Source organism: Prionailurus bengalensis, chromosome X, assembly GCF_016509475.1.
Source record: "Prionailurus bengalensis isolate Pbe53 chromosome X, Fcat_Pben_1.1_paternal_pri, whole genome shotgun sequence".
Taxonomy (NCBI): domain Eukaryota; kingdom Metazoa; phylum Chordata; class Mammalia; order Carnivora; family Felidae; genus Prionailurus; species Prionailurus bengalensis.
In genome coordinates, this window is record NC_057361.1 from 58,149,534 (window position 1) to 58,168,649 (window position 19,116).

At 35.4% G+C, this 19,116-nt stretch overlaps 1 protein-coding gene across 1 annotated transcript in view; it reads right to left on the reverse strand.

The window, feature by feature from the left end:
- Positions 1-19,116, reverse strand: part of TEX11 (testis expressed 11) — a 243,368-nt gene that overhangs the window by 131,608 nt on the left and 92,644 nt on the right. Inside the window, exon 14 of the mRNA XM_043569958.1 lies at positions 2,520-2,671. Within this exon, the coding sequence (XP_043425893.1) occupies positions 2,520-2,671 (152 nt within the window). The remainder of the gene's footprint in view (positions 1-2,519; positions 2,672-19,116) is intronic.

Consider the following 19,116-nt stretch of genomic DNA (forward strand, 5'->3'; position numbering starts at 1 on the left):
ATATTCAGACAGGTTCTCATCATCAATTTTAGATTTACTAGCAAAACTGATTATATAATACAATCAGAGTTTGCTGTAATCACAGTAATTCTTCTATCAATTTGTGATAGTTTCCCAGCCTAGTCTCTTTTTAACATATTTTCCATGTTCCAAATTTGATCATCATCTGGTGCTTTAATGTTATTGTGAATGAACAGACAGCAATGTTAAAAATCGTTAACAAGAACTGCTTATATTATTATGTACTAACAAGATCAGATCAAGTTCACAAGAAAGGCCAATTATACCTTAAAGCCTTTGTAAAATGCTTTAAGACGACGTTTACACATAAACTTTATTACTTTAAATTGTAACTCATGTCTGATTGTTTCTGGTCTAGACATTTACAGGGCTCAAATACATTAGCACACATTAAGGTAAAGTTTAAACTGTAATAGAATTCTATAGTCCCTTCTCTTCTACCCTTTTGGCACTATCAATTTCCACAAAACTCTTAATAAGAACACTAAGAATCTCTGACGCCCCAGCCCAGTCAGCAGACATAATTTGTTCCATGGCTTAGATAAAATAACTCACATGAGACTGAAAAGCTATTGAATATACTACACTTAAAATATTACTTAAAATATACTTTGAGAATGTAAGTTTATAATTAGGTGTCACAACAAAACTGGCTAACTATAACCTTAGGGAAATTAGTCATTTTGGATGAACACATTTTCTAGTAATGTGACAGTTAACTTTCATTAAACGTAAGATTTTTTATTTTAAAAAGTCTAAATTATTTCACTAAAGTTCTTAATTTTTCTAAAAATTATGTTTTATAAATTATGTTTTTTTTTAATATACTTTCTAGTTTTCTGAAGCACAATTTAACATTTGCTCATTCAAGGTCAACAGTAACAACTATTCTATTTTACTGTACTATTAACATATCATAGTGATACTTTTGGGAATTATTATATAGTACAGATTTTTGTTTTTTAAAAATTATTTTAAATTAAAAGTATTTGAAACTGATTTATAAAATTTGTAGAGTTTTCTCCTTCCTTGTAGTCACATTATCTGTGTATTTCCCTGTAGACCCTTTCTCTGTAATATGCTACCATTAAAATCCTAAGGATTGGTTGGGACACCTGGGTGGCTCAGTAGGTTGAGCGACCGACTTTGGCTCAGGTCATGATCTCACAGTTTGTGAGTTCAAGCCCCGTGTTGGGCTCTGTACTGACAGCTCAAGGCCTGGAGCCTGCTTCTGATTCTGTGTCTCCCTCTCTCTCTGCCCCTCCCCGACTCATGCTCTGTCTCTCTCTGTCTCAGAAATAAATAAACATTTAAAAAATCCTAAGGATTGGAAAACCAGGTAATCAAACTTATCAAAATTGGGTCTAAAAATAACTGGATACTTAGTGAGGGTCTGCAAGGAGCGTATTATCAGTAAAACATGGTTCACAGAATCTAGAGTTCAAAAGGTTCTTAGAGATTACCTACTCAAAATATTTCCTTTTAAAAAGTATCAATGATTATGCTTTTATAAAAACATGATACAAACTTGTAAAAATTCAAGAAATCTGGTAAAATATAAAGAAAGCAGTAAGTCACCTACAACACCATTACTCAGAATACAACCCAGTATCAAGATTTACTATCACTCCTGTTATATCTCTGTATATGTGTAGAGTTGGGAGGATGTATTGGGATGAGAATTTTCTAAGAAAGGGATCATACTTATCTGTGTTCTTCAAGGTATAGAGATCTGCAGAGAGATAGAGGGTCAGGGAAATGATGAAATCTGGTTCTACATCTCTGCTTTAACAGAAACTCTAATCTTTTATTTGGGACAGGATTCAAATAAGATTGCGTTAAGAAAGGATCATGGGGTTAAAAAAGAATTTAAAAACAGGAATGCAAAAAAAAAAAAATGGGGCTCCTGGGTGGCTCAGTCGGTTAAGCACCCAACTCAATTTTGGCTCAGGTCATGATCTCACAATTGGTGAGATCGAGCCCTGCATCTGCCTCTGCATGGAGTGTGGAGCCTTCTTGGGATTCTCCCTCCCCCACCCCCTCTGCTCCCTGACTTGTGCTTTCTCTCTCTCAAAATAAATAAATAAAAACTTAAAAAAAATAGGAATGTATTTCACAACCTCTAATTTTATAGTTAGAAAAAAACAAGATCCAGAGATGTTATTAACTTGCCAGAAGGCACACAGCTTACTTGAGATCACACTGAAATCATGATATTAGGTCTCTAATCTCACAATTTTTCACTACATAGGAGGATTAAACTCAGAGGTTTGTATGTTTTTGCTGTTTTGCTATTTCTGCTTAGTTTCTCATTCTAGCTTGCTGAACATGTGGAATCTGGATCCGTGAGGTGTTACAGTTCATGGCGATTAGGGAGAAAAAAAGGAAGTTAGAAAAATGGATCCTCTGACCTAAGAATTTTGCCACTGTTCTGACATCTATTCTAAGAATTATATGTATGTTAACACCTTTCTAAAACTTGCAGAAATCCTACTGACCTATAATGATTTCTTCAATCTTCTCCTTGGCAAGCAGTTCTTCCTTTCTTTGTAAAAGCATGTCAATGTGGAGCAGTAGAGCTTTTCCAATATCTTCTGATGACTTAAAACGCTCACAGATAATCTTCATTAAATCAAACCCAACAAATTCTCTGTTCAATGAAACACAATTTTAAACGGCATGAATAGAATAACTGGTTTTAGATCAATGGGACTAATGACAGTGAGCAAAACATGCAAGATAAAACTGTATCTGAGCTTAGGTAATATAATTACATGTCTAAATAAGCCAATTTGTTAACAATAAATTATTTAGGGGCACCTGGGTGGCTCAGTTGGCTAAGGGTCCGACTTCGGCTCAGGTCATGATCTCATGGTTCATGGATTTGAGCCCTGGGTCAGGCTCTGTGCTGACAGCTTGGAGTCTGAAGCCTGCTTCAGGCTTCAGATTGTCTCCCTCTCTCTCTGCCCCTCCCTCACTCATACTCTGTCTCTCTCTTTTTCAAAAATTAATAAACATTAAAAAAACAATAAACTATTTAATTCAATTTCAGTTTAATTTATTCAGCCACAAACATTTTCTTGTCATGAACACCCACAGTCAAATAATCATCTCTCTCCTAATGTCTAATTTATGCTTTTGGCTCCAGAACTAATGCCAATTTATAAAAATTGGAACATGAGATCAAGCAAAGACACATGAACTGACATTAGAAATTTACTAGTCCCTTGTGATGAGAACTTTTTGGGTCTACTTGCTTAGCAACTTCCAAATATACCATACAGTAGTGTTAACTATAGTCATGTTGTATGTAATACCCCCGTATTTATTTATCTTATAATTGGAGGTTTGTGCATTTTGACCACTGTAGGCCATTATGATATACTTTTTTTTTTTAATTTTTTTAACATTTATTTATTTTTGAGAGACAGAGTACGGACTGGGGAGGGGGAGAGAGAGAAGGAGATACAGAATCCAAAGCAGGATCCAGGCTCTGAGCTGTCGGCACAGAGCCCAATGCGGGGCTCAAACCCACAAATCGTGAGATCATGGTCTGAGCTGAAGTCAGATGCTTAACTGACTGAGCCACTCAGGTGCCCCTATGATATACACATTAAACTTACACAGTGATGAATGTCAATTATATCTCAATAAAACTGAAAGAGAAAAAAAGAAATTTACCAGTTCCCTCTGCCAACAGCTCCTTTAAAAAGTTTATTTATGCTTGATCACACAAATAGTACACCAATATATCTGGATTATTTAAAAATGCAAACAGCTCATGGATTGGAAGATGTAATATTGTTAAGATGCCAACACTACCAAAGCAATCTACAGATGTAAATGTAATCCCTACTGAGGCACCTGTGTGGCTCAGTCAGTTAAGGGCCCAACTCTTGATTTTGGCTCAGGTCATGATCTCACGGTTCTGATTTCTAGCCCAGCACAGGGCTCTGCGCTGACAGCACAGAGCCTGCTTGGGATTCTCTCTTTCCCTCTCCCTCTGTTCCTCCCCCGGCTCACATGTGCTCTCTATCTCAAAAATAAATAAACATTTAAAAAAAATAAATGTAATCAATCTCTATGAAAAATCCCAATGATTTTTTTTTTTTTTGCAGAAATGGAAAACTCCGCCCTAAAATTCATATGGAATTACAAGGGACTCCAAAGAGCCAAAACAAACCTGAAACAGAAGAACAAAGCTGTAAGACTAGCAATTCCTGATTTCAAAATTTACAAAAAAGGTAATCAAAACAGTGTGGTACTGGCATAAAGACAGATATATACACCAATGGAACAGAACAGAGTTCAGAAATAAAATGCCTCACATATAATCAAATGATTTTCAACAAGGGTGTTGAGACCATTCAGCAGAGGAAAGAACAGTCTTTTCAATAAATGATCTTGGGACAATTGGATATCTGTATGCAAAAGAATGAAACTGGACATTTATATTATACCATACACAAAAATGAACTGAAAATGGATCAAATGACCTAAACAGAATAGATAAAGTATAAAACTCTTAGAAGAAAACACAGGGCTGGGTGGCTTAGTTAGTTGAGCACCTGACTCAATTTTGGCTCAGGTCATGATCTCACCGTTAGTGGGATCAAGCCCGAACATCAGGCTCTGTACTGACAGTGTGGAGCCTGCTTGGGATTCTCTCTCTCTTGCCCCCCTCTCTCTGCGCCTCCCATGCTTGTGCGTGCTCTCTCTCTCTCTCCCCCTCTCTCAAAATAAATAAACATTAAAAAGAAGAAAATATAGGGGAAAATCTCATAACACTGGATTTGGTAAGAATTTCTTGGATATGATACAAAAATCACAGGAAACAAAAGCAAAAATAGATAAACTGGACTACATTAAAATTTAAAATTTTTGTGTAACAAAGGATACAACAGAGTAAAATAGGCTATCTATGGAATGGGAGAAAAAATTTCAAATCATATCTGATATGGGATTAATATCCAGAATATGTAAAGAACTCCTAAAACTCAACAACAAAAAAAGCAAACAACCTGATTTAAAAACTGGTAAATAACTTGAAAAGACATTTCTCCAAAAAAGACATACAAGTGGCAACAATCACATGAAAAGATAATCAGTATCACAAACCATTAGGGAAATGCGAATCAAAATTACATTGAGATGCCACCTTACACCCATTAAGATAGGTGCTATCAAAAAAACCAAAAAATAACAAGTGTTGGTGAGGATGTAAAAATTGGACATCTTGTGCCACTGTTGGTGGGCATGTAAAATGATATAGCTATTATGGAAAAAAAATATAGCAGTTCCTTAAAAAATTAAAAATAGAATTTCCATATTATCCAGTAATTCTGTTTTGGGGTATAAACCAGAAATAACTGAAAGTAGGGTCTCAAATAAATATTTGTATATCCATTTTCATAGCATTATTCACAATAGCCAAAATATGGAAGTAACCTAAGTCTCATCAACAGCTGAATGGATAAATGAAATGTAGTATATACATACAATGGAATATTATGCAGGTTTTAAAAGGGAGGGAATTCTGACACATGCTACAAAATGGTTGAATTTTGAGAACATTATGCTAAGTGAAATACACCAGTCAGAAAAAGGCAAATACTGTATAATTTCACTAATATAGGGTACCTATACTAGTCCTTCATAGAGACAGAAAGTAGATTGGTATATGCAAGGGGCTTGGGGAAGGGGGACTCAGGAGTTATTGTTCAGTGGGCATAGAGGTTCGGTTTTGCAAGATGAAGAGAGTGCTCTGGAGACTGGTTGCAAAACAATGTGAATGTACTTAACAATAGTGAACTGGACACTTAAAAATGGTTAAGATGGTAAATTTTATGTTATGTGTATTTTATGAAAATTTTAAAAAATTTAATAAAAAAGTACAAATAACAAAGATAAAGCTTACATTTCCTTGGACCCCTACCCTGTACCAGCCCCTTGCTAAGAGGTAGACACTTGTAAGATTAATAAGTATCTTCTTTGGGCCTTCCCTGGTACATTTATATGTCTGTACTTAAACATAGTTTTTACAATATATAAATGACATATTACATATACTTTGCTTCTTTTTCTTTCAATACTATGTCTTAGAGTTCATCACATATAGATTTACCTTACCCTTTTTAATTCCCACATAGTATTTTTATAGTATAGAGATAACTTACTTTTCTAATCTATTCCTCTATTGATGGTATTCAGGATGCTTTCAATATTTCACTATTACAAGCAATGTTCCAGCAAATATCCTTGTAAACATGCGAGGTACCACATTTAAATACCAAGGAATAAAACTGCTGAGTACGAGCACTTTAAATTTTGATCCCGTCAATTTGTCCCCCAAAAGAATGGGTGCTGGAGAAGCTGGCAACTTGGAAATGTCAATCTGTGCATATAAAAATTTAAATTCCCACCAGCATCACCTAATATAATGAAACTTTAGTTTTGGCCAATTTGATTGTCAACCATCTCAAATCAGAAGGCTTTACCTAAAAGTTCTGCTTGGTTTTTATTTATTTAAATTTTTTTAGTTCTGCTTGATTTTTAAACTTTCACTATCCCTTTTCTCCTAGTAGTCTCCTTAACACCTAAAAAGAAAGAGGAAAAAGAAAAAAATTGCTATCCAAATATCAGAAGATAACTATATAGATATAAATCATGTAACACAGATTTCTTTTTTACACAGAAATCTATAGGAAAGAAAACCAGAACTCCCAATTTGGCCTTTCCTGTCATCAATTCTGGAGAAAAATAATTAAAAAACTATTAAAATCATTCTCCCCATGAAAAGCCCAAATTTTCTTCAAACATTACAAATGAAGAATATTTAATGGCATGATACAAGATACTATTCGTAGAAAGGGCATAAGGAGAGTCAGTCATGAAAGTAATGAAAGGTTACAAATATTGAGTATTTGTTCTATGCTAAATAGTGCATTAAGCACCTTATACACCCTATCTTACTAAATTTTCATATTAACACCATAAAGTGTGTTGCATCATACTCATTTTGCAGTTGAGGCTCAGAAAGTCCAGAAAATAGACACAAAAGCAGCATGCAGGATTTGCAGCCAACTCTGTTTACCCCAGAGTTTTTCCCATTTTATTCCGACTTCCTGTGAAAATAATATTCAGGGTCACAATAACAATGGTGATAGATATGATTCAAAGGAAAATTATTTAACTCCCCTATTAAATGTTTTCATTAATTTAAGTTACCTATAAATCATTTTACTTGAGTCCTCTTCCTCCCATGAGATATCTGTACAAATGCTAAAGATGTGGTCAAAGTAAATGCTGACAATTAGGATATAATAAAGTCATATGAACTGCTGCCAGGAATATGCCACCATATACAAACTCTCCATCTACAGAGTGAGGCAGACAGGATGGGTCAGGCCTTCCACATTTCTTTAAGCCCTTTCACTCACCCAACCAGGCTGCTCAGGGCTTTCACAGCTCAGAACCTAACAGCAAATCCAGGCTATTTGTTGCCTCTACCAGATCCACACTTTCAGCAACTTCCCCTTCTCTCTACAGACTCAGCCCCTATCCACAGGCCTCGTCTCTTAGTGTCAGCTCTTAGGAATCTGTTACCTGGGCATGATTCCTCTCTAGCTTTCCCTGGAGCCCTCATCCCTTCAGGGATCTGAAGGAGAAGGAAAGGCTCCTCAACAACCCCTCCCGAAAGCCAATGGCCCTTTACTTTCTTTTTTTCTATGTGAATAAACCATTAGCTGTAAAGGAAAATGAGTATTTTACCAAAATATAATTGAAAGAAGAAACAATTGTTGGGGGGAAAAGATACAGTAAAGGAGAAAAAAACTAGAATGCATTATTATATTAGAATAAAAAAACTGAAAAACAAGATTTTGAGGCTGAAAAACTAGAGAAGCAATTCAGGTAATGGAATAAAAATGTAGATAAATACATATATAGAATCTTGAAACAGGCATATTAAAAAGGACTTGGAAATGCTACTTTACAGAAATTACAGCCTTAGGGGTATATACCCATCACTTATATGTTTATGTTTGGTAAGGATATATACATCAGTAAATGACACAGTGCAGAAAAGAGTACACATAGCAAAGCTGAGATTGCCTATTATTAGAAAGCCCTGCTTGCACACAAGAAACAACAGGTGTTGGCAAGGATGTGGAGAAAGGGGAACCCTCTTGCACTGTTGGTGGGCATGCAAAGTGGTGCAGCCACTCTGGAAAACAGTATGGAAGTTCCTCAAAAAGTTAAAAATAGAACTACCCTACGATCCAGCAATTGCACTACTAGGTATTTACCCAAAGAGTACAAAAATACAAATAAATTCAAAGGGATACACGCACCCCAATGTTTACAGCAGCATTATCTACAATAGCCAAATTATGGAAACAGTCCAAGTGTTCATTGACTGATGAATGGATAAAGAAGAGGTGGTATATATATGCAATGGAATATTGCTCAGCCATAAAAAGAATGAAATCTTGCCATTTGCAACTATGTGGATGGAGCTAGAGTGTATTATGCTAAGCAAAATAAGTCAGTCAAAGACAAATACCATACGATTTCACTTGTATGTGGAGTTTATAAAACAAAACAAAAGATCATATGGAAAAAAGGGAGAGGCAAAACCAAAAAACAGACACCTAACTATAGAGAATAAACTGAATAAACCAGAAGGGGATGGGTAGGGTGAAATAGGTGATGGGGATTGAGGAGTGCACTTCTGAAGAACACCAGGTGTTATATGTAAGTGTTGAAACACTAAATTATACACCCAAAACTAATATTGCATTGTATATTACCTAACTGGAATTTAAATGAAAACTTAAAAAAAAAAGAAAGGCCTGCTGGCAAGGTTGGCCCTTGGCTGAGTTCCCTACACTGATATAAAACTTTCCCTTAACAATAAGGGTGACTCACTATGCCTGGACTGTGCAAACAAAATGGTTTATACTGAACATCTACTTCCCTTCTGGGTGTCTGGAATCTTGGTATGTGCTAGGGAGGGGTACCGTAAAGCATTAGGGACTTAGTCTCTAATGAGCTGCCTGATAACGGTTCACACGTGTTGTCATACTCATTGCTAGAAGAATTAAGCATGTCCTGTGCAACTCTATTGGGAAGGAACTCTTGGAAGCTTGTTCCCAATGTCCTTTAGACTTTGGTCCTAGTGCCTTTTAGCTTTACTTTTCCTGATTGTGGTTTGTAGCTTTTAGTTGTTAAGAAAGCTTTGCCATGGAGGCACCTGGGTGGCTCAGTCAGTTTAAGCATCCAGCTTCAGCTCAGGTCATGATCTCACAGTTCATGGGTTCAAGCCCCATCTCTGGCTCTGAGCTGACAGCTCAGAGCCTGGAGCCTGCTTCAGATTCTGTGTCTCCCTCTCTTTCTGCCCCTGCCCCATTCATACTCTGTTTCTGTCTCTCAAAAATAAACATTAAAAAATATTCTTAAAAAAGAAAGCTTTGCCATGATTATTACTAGCAAAAAAGAAGATATAAACCTACACACACACACACACACACACACACACACACACCTGCAAAGCACAAGAAGCAAAACCGGATAGAACTAAAAGAAGAAATAAGTCCACAATTAGAGTTGCAGACTTCAACACTCCCTTTCAAAAATTCACAGAACTAAACAAAAACCAGTTAAGATACATACTCATCAACTAACAGGATCTGACATTTACAGTAGACATCATCAAACAGTAGCAGAATACACAATCTTTCCAAGTGTCCACAGAATATACACTGAAATAGACCATATTCTGGGCCATAAGACAAACCTTAAGAAGCTTAAGTAAAAACATACAGTATGTTCTCTGGTAACACAGATCAGATAGAAATCAGTACCAGAAAGATAACCGGGTTAAACTGAAAACAATATAGCAACATTTGTGGGGTGCAGATATAGCAGCACTGACAGGGAAGTTTTTTATCCTTAAAGGCTTATATTAGAAAAGAAAAAAAAGTCTCAAATCAGTAAGGTAAGCTATCACTGTGAAGAAGCTAGAAAAGGAAAAACAAATTAAACCTCTTAAAGTAAGCAGAAATAATTAAATAATAAACATAAGAGCAGAAATCAATAAAATTAAAACAAAAAATAGAAAAATCAATAGATCTAAAAGCTAAAGTTTGTTCTTCAAAAAATGTATATTAACAAAAAAAAGACACACAGATGGTCAAAAGATACATGAAAAGATGCTTAACATCATTCATTATCAGAAAAATGCAAATCAAAACCACAATGAGATATCAGCTTACACTTGCCAGATGGCCAAAATAAAAAGACAAGATAAAAGTGTTAGTGAGGATGTTGATAAAAAGAAACCCTCATGCACTGTTGGTGGAAATGTAAACTGGTACAGCCACTGTGGAAAACAGTATTGAGATTTCTCAAAAACTTAAAAATAGAAATACCATATGATCCAATAATTCTACTACTGGGTATTTACTCAAAGAAAACAAAAACAACTCCAGAAGATGCATCCCTGTGTTTATTGCAGCATATTTTACAATAGCCAAGTTATGGAAGCATCCTAAGTGTCCATAAACAGATGAATAGATTAATATATATGCAATGGAATATTAAGCAGCCATAAAAAAAGAATGAGATTTTGCCATTTGCAACAACATAGATGGGCCTACAGGGTATTAAGTTAAGTGAAATAAGTCAAAGACAAATACTGTATGATTCTACATGTGGAATTTAAAAACAGAAAAAAATGAATAAATAAACAAAAGAGGGGTGGGTGAATGGGTAAAATGGGTGAAGGGGAGTAGGAGATACAGGCTTCCAGTTGTGAGATAAAGTCATGGGAATAAAAGGAACAGCATCAATATAGTCAATGATAATTGTAATAGTTTTGTATGGTGACAGATGGTAGCTACACTTGTGGTGAGCAAAGCACAATGTATAAAGATACTGAATCACTATGCTGTACACCTGAAACTAGTTTAACATTGTGTGTCAAATTTAAAAATGAAAAAAAAAATATATATATATATATATATTATATGAAATTGACAACCATCTAGCAAGACTGAGAAATAAAGAGACCAGATTCAAATTACTAGTATCAGGAATGAAGCAGGGGATATTATTACAGACCCTGAATACATCAAAAGGACAAGAGAATACTATGAGCAATTCCACATACATAAATTTAATAAGTTTGATGAAATGGACCAATTCCCCCCAAAGCAACAAAACTAACACAATTCACCAGTGAAATATAAAATATATAATTTGAATAACAACATATTTATAAAATATATAAAATTGAATAACTACAACTATTAAGGAAATTGAATTTGTAATTTAAAAACTCCTGTAAAAGGGCCACCTGGGTGGCTCAGTCAGTTAGGCATCTAACTTTGGCTCAGGTCATGATTTCACAGTTTGTGGGTTTGAGCCCCACACTGGGCTCTCTGCTGTCAGTGTGGAGCCTGCTTGGGATCTTCTGTCCACCCCACTCTCTGCCCCTCCCCTGCATGTGCTCTCTCTTTCTCAAAAATAAATAAACATAAAAAAATAAAAATAAAAACTCTTGAAAAAAAAATAAAAACTCCGGAAAAAGATGTTTCAAAACAAAACAGTTCACTGAGGAATTCTACCAAATATCTAAAAAAGAATTAAAAATTCTATAAAATATCTTCCAGACCTAATAGAGAAACAAACACTTCCCAATTCTTTCATCAAGACAATATTATCCTGGTAACAAAGTCAGACAAAGGCAGTACAAAATCAGAAACTATAGACCAATTTCCCTCACAAATACAGATGCAAAGATCCTTAGCAAATATTAACAAGTAGGAAAAAGCAATACATTCAAAGAAGTAACACCATGACCAAGAGGGTTTATTTCAGGAATGTAAGACTAATTAGTATTTGAAAAATAATCATTGCAATTTGCCATATTAACACAGTAAAGAAGAAAGATCACATGATCATTATCAACTTATACATAAACAGGATTTGACAAAACTCAATACCAATTCGTGATTTTAAAAAACTATCATCTCGAAAAGGTGAAAATAGAAGGCCACTTTCTCAACTTGATAAAGAACATCTACAATAAATCTACAGCTCTCCTCATACTGAAAACACACCCAACGACAGCAAAATATACCTTATTCTCAAGTACACACTGAACATTTGCCAAAATAGATTATCCTCTGGGCTATAATACAAGTCTCAGTGTATTCAAAAAAATTCAAATCATACAAAGTATATTCTCTGGACACATAGAATTAAATTAGGAATCAATTAACAGAAATATCTTTAGGAAAATGCTCAGATATTTGGAAACTAGCACACTTCTAAATAGCCCATGGGCTAAATAAGGAAATCAAAAGGGAAATTTGACGGTATTTTGAATTGAGTAAAGATGAAAAAAAAACATTTAAAATTTGTGGGATATTGCTAAAAGGTGATACTTCATGGAAAATTAATAGTAGTAAATTCTTACCAAAAAAAAGAGAAAGTTCTCAAATCAATCATATCATCATCTATTTTTTTTTTTAATTTTTTTTTTCAACGTTTATTTATTTTTGGGACAGAGAGAGAGCATGAACGGGTGAGGGGCAGAGAGAGAGGGAGACACAGAACCGGAAACAGGCTCCAGGCTCCGAGCCATCAGCCCAGAGCCTGATGCGGGGCTCTAACTCACAGACCGCGAGATCGTGACCTGGCTGAAGTCGGACGCTTAACCGACTGCGCCACCCAGGCGCCCCTATCATCATCTATCTTAAAGAATTCTAAGAACAAGAGCAAATATAACCCAAAGTAAGCACAATAAAGAAATAAATAAACTTCAAAGCAGAAATCAATGAAATGAATAGCTATTTCCTTGAGATCAATAAAATTGGAAAATCTCTAGCCAGACTAATCAAAACAAATGAGAGAATATACAAATTACCAATATCAAAAACAAGAGGGTTGACATCACTATAGACATTTACAAATGTTAAAAAAAAAGTTAACAAGGGAATATTATAAAGAACTTTCTGCCAATATATTTGACATCTTCAGTGAAACAAATTCCTTAAAAGACTCAAATTATGAAATCTCACTCAAGAAGAAATCAGTAACATGAATAACACTATATTTATTAAAGAAATTGAGTATGTAGTGAAAAACCTTGCCACCAAAGAAACTTCCAGGCCCCAAAATTTCTCTACTTAATTCTACCAAATCCTTAAGGAAGAAATAATATTAATTTATTTCAGAAAATTGACAAGGAGGTTGTACTTCTCAACTTATTCTATGAGGCCAGCATTAACCCTGATACAAAAACCAGATACATAAATTATAAAAAAATAAAACTACTAATCAATATCTGTCATCAACATATATGCAAAAATTCTGAACAAAATTTTGCCAAATCAAATCCAACAATATATAGTGCTCACTTCGGCAGCACATATACAAATTCAACAATATATTAAAGTATAATATATCATAACAAAGTGGGGTTCATTCCAAGAATGAACATACAAAAGTTAAGTCAAATGGATCATAGACTTAAATGTAAAACCTAGAGCCAAAAACACTTCTGACAGAAAACATAAGAGAAATTATTTGTGACCTGGGCTAATCAAAGATTTCTTTGATAGGACACCAAAGCCTCCATACGAGAGAAAATTGATAAACTAGACTTCATCAAACTAAAAACTTCTATTCTTCAAAAAAGTCTATTAAGAGAATACAAATCCAAACCACAGGCAGAAAATATTTGGAAATCATATATCTAATAAGAGATTGGCTACAGAATAAAGAACTCTAACTCAATATTGAGAAAACAACCCAAATTTTTACATGGGCAAAAGACCTGAACAGACACTTCACAAAAAAAGGGTGCACAGATGACAAGCATATGAAAAGATGATCAACACTATTAGTTATTACAAAAATGCAAATTCGAGCCACAATGAGATGTCATTCTGTACTTACTGAAATTAAAAACGCTGAACATTCTATGTGTGGGCCAGGATGTGGAGGAACTGACACTTTTCATACATTGCTGGTGGGAATGTGAATTGTTACAACTACTTTTGAAAAGAGACTAAAAGTTTCTTAAAAAGTTAAACATACAACTACCATCCAATCCAGCCATTTCACTTCTAGGTATTTACTAAGAAAAAGTATATATCCATATAAAAACGTGTATGAATATTCATAGCAATTTTATTTGTAACAGACCTGAACTGAAAATAACCAAAATGTTTTCATCAACAAATGAATGGATAAACAAATTGCTATATATCCATACAACAGATTACTACTCATCAACAGAAAGGAAAGAACTACTGATAGACATAGCAACATGGATGGATCTCAGGTAATTATGGTGAGTTAAATAAGCCTGACTAAAAGGAATAAATACTCTGATTCCATTTATACAAAATTCTGGAAAATACAAACTAATCTATAGTGACATAAGTGATCAATAAATGATCCAATGGTTATCTGGTAAAGAGGAGGTGGCAGGGGGAGGAGGCATTATAAAAGGTCACAAGGGGGGCGCCTGGGTGGCTCAGTCGGTTAAGCGTCCGACTACGGCTTGGGTAATGATCCTGCGGTTTGTGAGTTCGAGCCCCCCGTTGGGCTCTGTGCTGACAGCTGGGAGCCTAGAGCCTGCTTTGGATTCTGTGTCTTCCTCTCTCTCTGCCCCTCCTCTGCTCATGCTCTGTCTCTCTCTCTGTCTCTCAATAATAAATAAGTAAATGTTAAAAAAAAATTTTTTTTAAAAGTTCACATGGAACCACTTGGGGATGATACCTATGTTCATTATCCTGATTGTGATGATGAGTTCATAACTGTGCATGCATGTATGTATGTAAATACACACATATGTATATCCATGCATGTGTGTATATACACACGTGAAAACATATATTCATCCTATGTATACAAAAATATATGTATATACAAATGTGTGTCTATACATGAATATATGGTACATATCATTTATATATGTCAATATTTCTTGAATTGCGCACTTATTTTAAATATATGCTGTGAATTACATGTCAATTACACCTCAATAAAGCTGTTGTTTAAAAAATAAGAAAATAAAGGATATTCAGCATTTTTAATTTTTTTTTTATTTTTGATAGACAAAACACAAGTGGGGGAGGGGCAGAGAGAGAAGGAGACACAGCAGGCTCCAGGCTCCGAGCTGTCAGCACAGCCCGACACGGGGCTGGAACCCACAAACCATAAGATCATGACCTGAGCTCAAGTCGGACGCTTAACTGACTGAGCCACCCAGGTGCTCCAGTATTACTTTACATAATTGCTAGAAGTGGAGGGGAAGGCCAGCTAGAACTGTCAGTCATTACAAACTCACTGCCACCTTGCACAGAAAACCCTGAAGATTGCTTTAAAAATACTGTTACATTTCTAAGGAATGCTCTACTTATTTACAGGTAATATCAAGATCTCTGCTCCCTGGAGTTAGTTTCACACACAAAAAAAGGATATGTAAGCCAAATATAATGAACTGTGAGAATTTGCTATGTGTTAGAAATATAGGATATAACTGATTCCTTAAAGTATTAGGAACTACAAATTGTTATAATGCTAGTAGGTATATAGACATCACTGATCTTCTGGTTTAATAGTAACAATAATTTTCCATTTAAGGGTATAAATAATCTACACATAGAAAGTAAACTTTTCATTGAACACTAATTTTAGGCTACACCTGAAGAACCTGGCTTTGGCTGCATTTGCTTTGCAGTTGAAAAAACCCACTTAGCAATCTAGTTGATCTGGCATTACAGTGTCCCCCAAACCTGTAGCTTTGCCATATGTAACCTTTAAAGATATGTATCCAGTATAGTATTTTTTTGTCTGTGTGTTATGTGACCATCCTATTTATGATTGTTAGGCTTTAGCTCACAGACCAGCAGCTAACTGAGAATCCTGCAACCACAATTTAGAGCTAGAAAGAACCTTAACGTTTATTTGTTCCAACGTCCTCTAACCCCTCATTAACAGAAGCACTAGAGGCTTTGGTTTTCTACTGCTGCTGTAACATATTATGACAAATTTAGCAGCTTAAATCACCCATTTATTATTTCACAACTCTGTAGGTCAGAAATCTAGGCAGGCTCACCCGGGAATTGTGCTTAGAGTCTCACAAGGCCAAGTCAAGGTATTGGCTGGCCTCGGCTCTTATCTGGGGGGCTCTAGAGGAGAATCTGCTTCTAGGCTTATTCGGGTATTAGCAAAAAATCAGTTCTGTAAGGTTCTGGGGACTGAGTCTCATTTTCTTGCTGGCCTTCAACTGGGATTTGTTCTCAGCCCCTCGAGGCCACTTGAATTCCTTTTGAACACTGTGCTTTGAATGTATCTGACTTCACCTTCTGCATACCTCTTCTGCTTTTAAGGGCTTATGTGATTATACTGGGCACACCCAGATAATCCAGGATAATATCCCTATTTTATATTCAACTGATTAATAACTTTAATTCCTTTTGCCTTAACTTTTTTTGCCTTTTGCCTTCCTTGATTCCTTAACAATCCCAGGAATTAGGTTATGGATGGGCCTTAGGGGCCCATTATTCTGCTTTTCAAAGGCCCTGAGAAATTAAATGATGCATCTGAAGTCATTCAGTTAGTAGCAGGGACTACTACTGTGTATTCCAATACACTACACGTTGCCTACACAGGGCACTGTGTAGGAATACACAGGGACTACACAGGAATACACAGGAATACACAGGGACTACTACTGTGTATTCCAATACACTACACGTTGCCTCTTGCTGACATATAATCATTGCTCATGCTAAATAGCATTTTAGTAATCATCAGTTCAATGCTTGCAAATGGGCTCACTGTTAGTAAAAGTGTCCTGTAATTTACTCTTATGCACAACTCACAAGTGATGCTCATAAAACTGCTTAACAAGCTAAATGTAGCATCTGAATCATGTCCAGTACTACTAGCCTTATATAAAATGGTAAACATGAATTATATTCTGGAGACACACGGCTCAACTAAATAAAATATTAGTTCCAATAATTCTTCAAAATTAATAATAGCCAAAATCTATCGAATGCTCACTATGTCCCATGAATATTACATGAATTACTGTACTTAATCCTCAGACATATAGGTATGTTCCTTCTATACACAATTTGTTCAAGGATTTTTTTTATCATGAAAGGATATGGTAACTTGTCAAACACTTTTTCTGCATCTAGGGAAACTCATGATTTTTTACATTTATATGCAGTTGAGATACAATATTGTATTAGTTTCAGATGTACAATATAGTGATTATATACATTACAAAGTGATCACCATGCTAAATCTAGCTACCATCTGTCACTATATAATGTACTACATATCATTAACTGTATTCCCTATGCTGAATATTGTATCCCTGAGTCTTATTTATTTTATAACTAGAAGTTTGTATATTTTAAACTCCACCTATTTTCCCCATTCCTCACATAAAAAATCATGATTTTTATCTTTCATTCTATTAGTGTACTGTATCACATTTACTGTTTTGCATATATTGAACCATCCCTGCATCCCAGGGATAAATCCCACTTGGTAATGCTGTTTAGCCATTTTAATGTGTATTGATTTCAGTTTGCTAACATTTTATTGAGAATGTTTACATATATATTAAGACTATAGGTCTATAGTTTTCTTGTATCTGGCTTTGTTATCAGGGTAATGCTGGCCTAGTAAAATGAGTTTTGAAGTGTTCCCTCTTTTCATTTTTTTGGAAGAGTTTGAGAAGTATTGGTATTAATTTTTCTTTGAATATTTGGCAGAATTCACCAGTCAAGCCTTCTGATCCTTGGCATTTCTGTATTGGGAGGTTTTTGATTACTGATGAATCTCCTTACTCATTATTGTTCTGTTCAGATTTTCTATTTCTTCCTCATTCAGTCCTGGTAGGTTGTATGTTTCTAAGATTTTATCCATTTCTTCTAGGCTATCCAATTTGTTGTCATATAATTGTTCATAATATTCTCTTATAATTATTTATATTTGTGTGGTGTCAGCTATAATGGATCCTTGTTCATTTCTTTTTTAAAATTTTTTTTAGTGTTTATTTATTTCTGAGACAGAGAGAGACAGAGCATGAGTAGGGGAGGGGCAGACATAGAGGGAGACACAGAATCAGAAGCAGGATCCAGGCTCTGAGCTGTCAGCACAGATTCTGACACGGGGCTCAAACTTACAAACCATGAAATCATGACCTGAGCCGAAGTCGGTCGCTCAACCAACTGAGCCACCCAGGCACCCCTCCTTGTTCATTTCTGATTTTATTTGAGTCTTGTCTCCTTTTTTCTTAGTCTAGTTAAAGTTGTATCAATTTTGTTTATCTTTAAAAAAAAAAAAACACCTCCTCATTTCATTATCTTTTCTATTGTTTTTCTGGTCTCTACTTCATTTATTTCTTCTCTAATCTTTGTTACTTCTTTTCTTCTGCCAGCTTTTAACTTAGTTTGCTTTTCTTTTTCTAGTTCCTTGAACTATGAAGTTAGGTTGTTTATTTGCAATCTGTTTTCTTAATATGTGCATGTATTGCTATAAACTTTCCTCTCAGAACTGTTCTTGCAGCATCCCACAGATTGGGGGGGAGGGGTGTTTCCATTTTCATTTGTTTTGAGATATTTTTTGTTCCTCTTTTGATTTCTTCTCTGACCCATTGGTTGTTTCAGAGTGTGTTAATTTCATACTCCTGTTGAACATTTGTAGATTTTCCTGCTTTCCTCTTGTTGCAGACTTCTAATTTCAACGTTTATTTATTTTTGGGACAGAGAGAGACAGAGCATGAACGGGGGAGGGGCAGAGAGAGGGAGACACAGAATCGGAAACAGGGTCCAGGCTCCGAGCCATCAGCCCAGAGCCTGACGCGGGGCTCCAACTCCCGGACCGCGAGATCGTGACCTGGCTGAAGTCGGACGCTTAACCGACTGCGCCACCCAGGCGCCCCAAGACTTCTAATTTCATACCATTGTGGATGTAAAAGATAACTAGTATGATTTCAATCTTCTTAAATTTGTTAAAACTTGTTTTGTGATATTATCTATCCTGGAGAATATT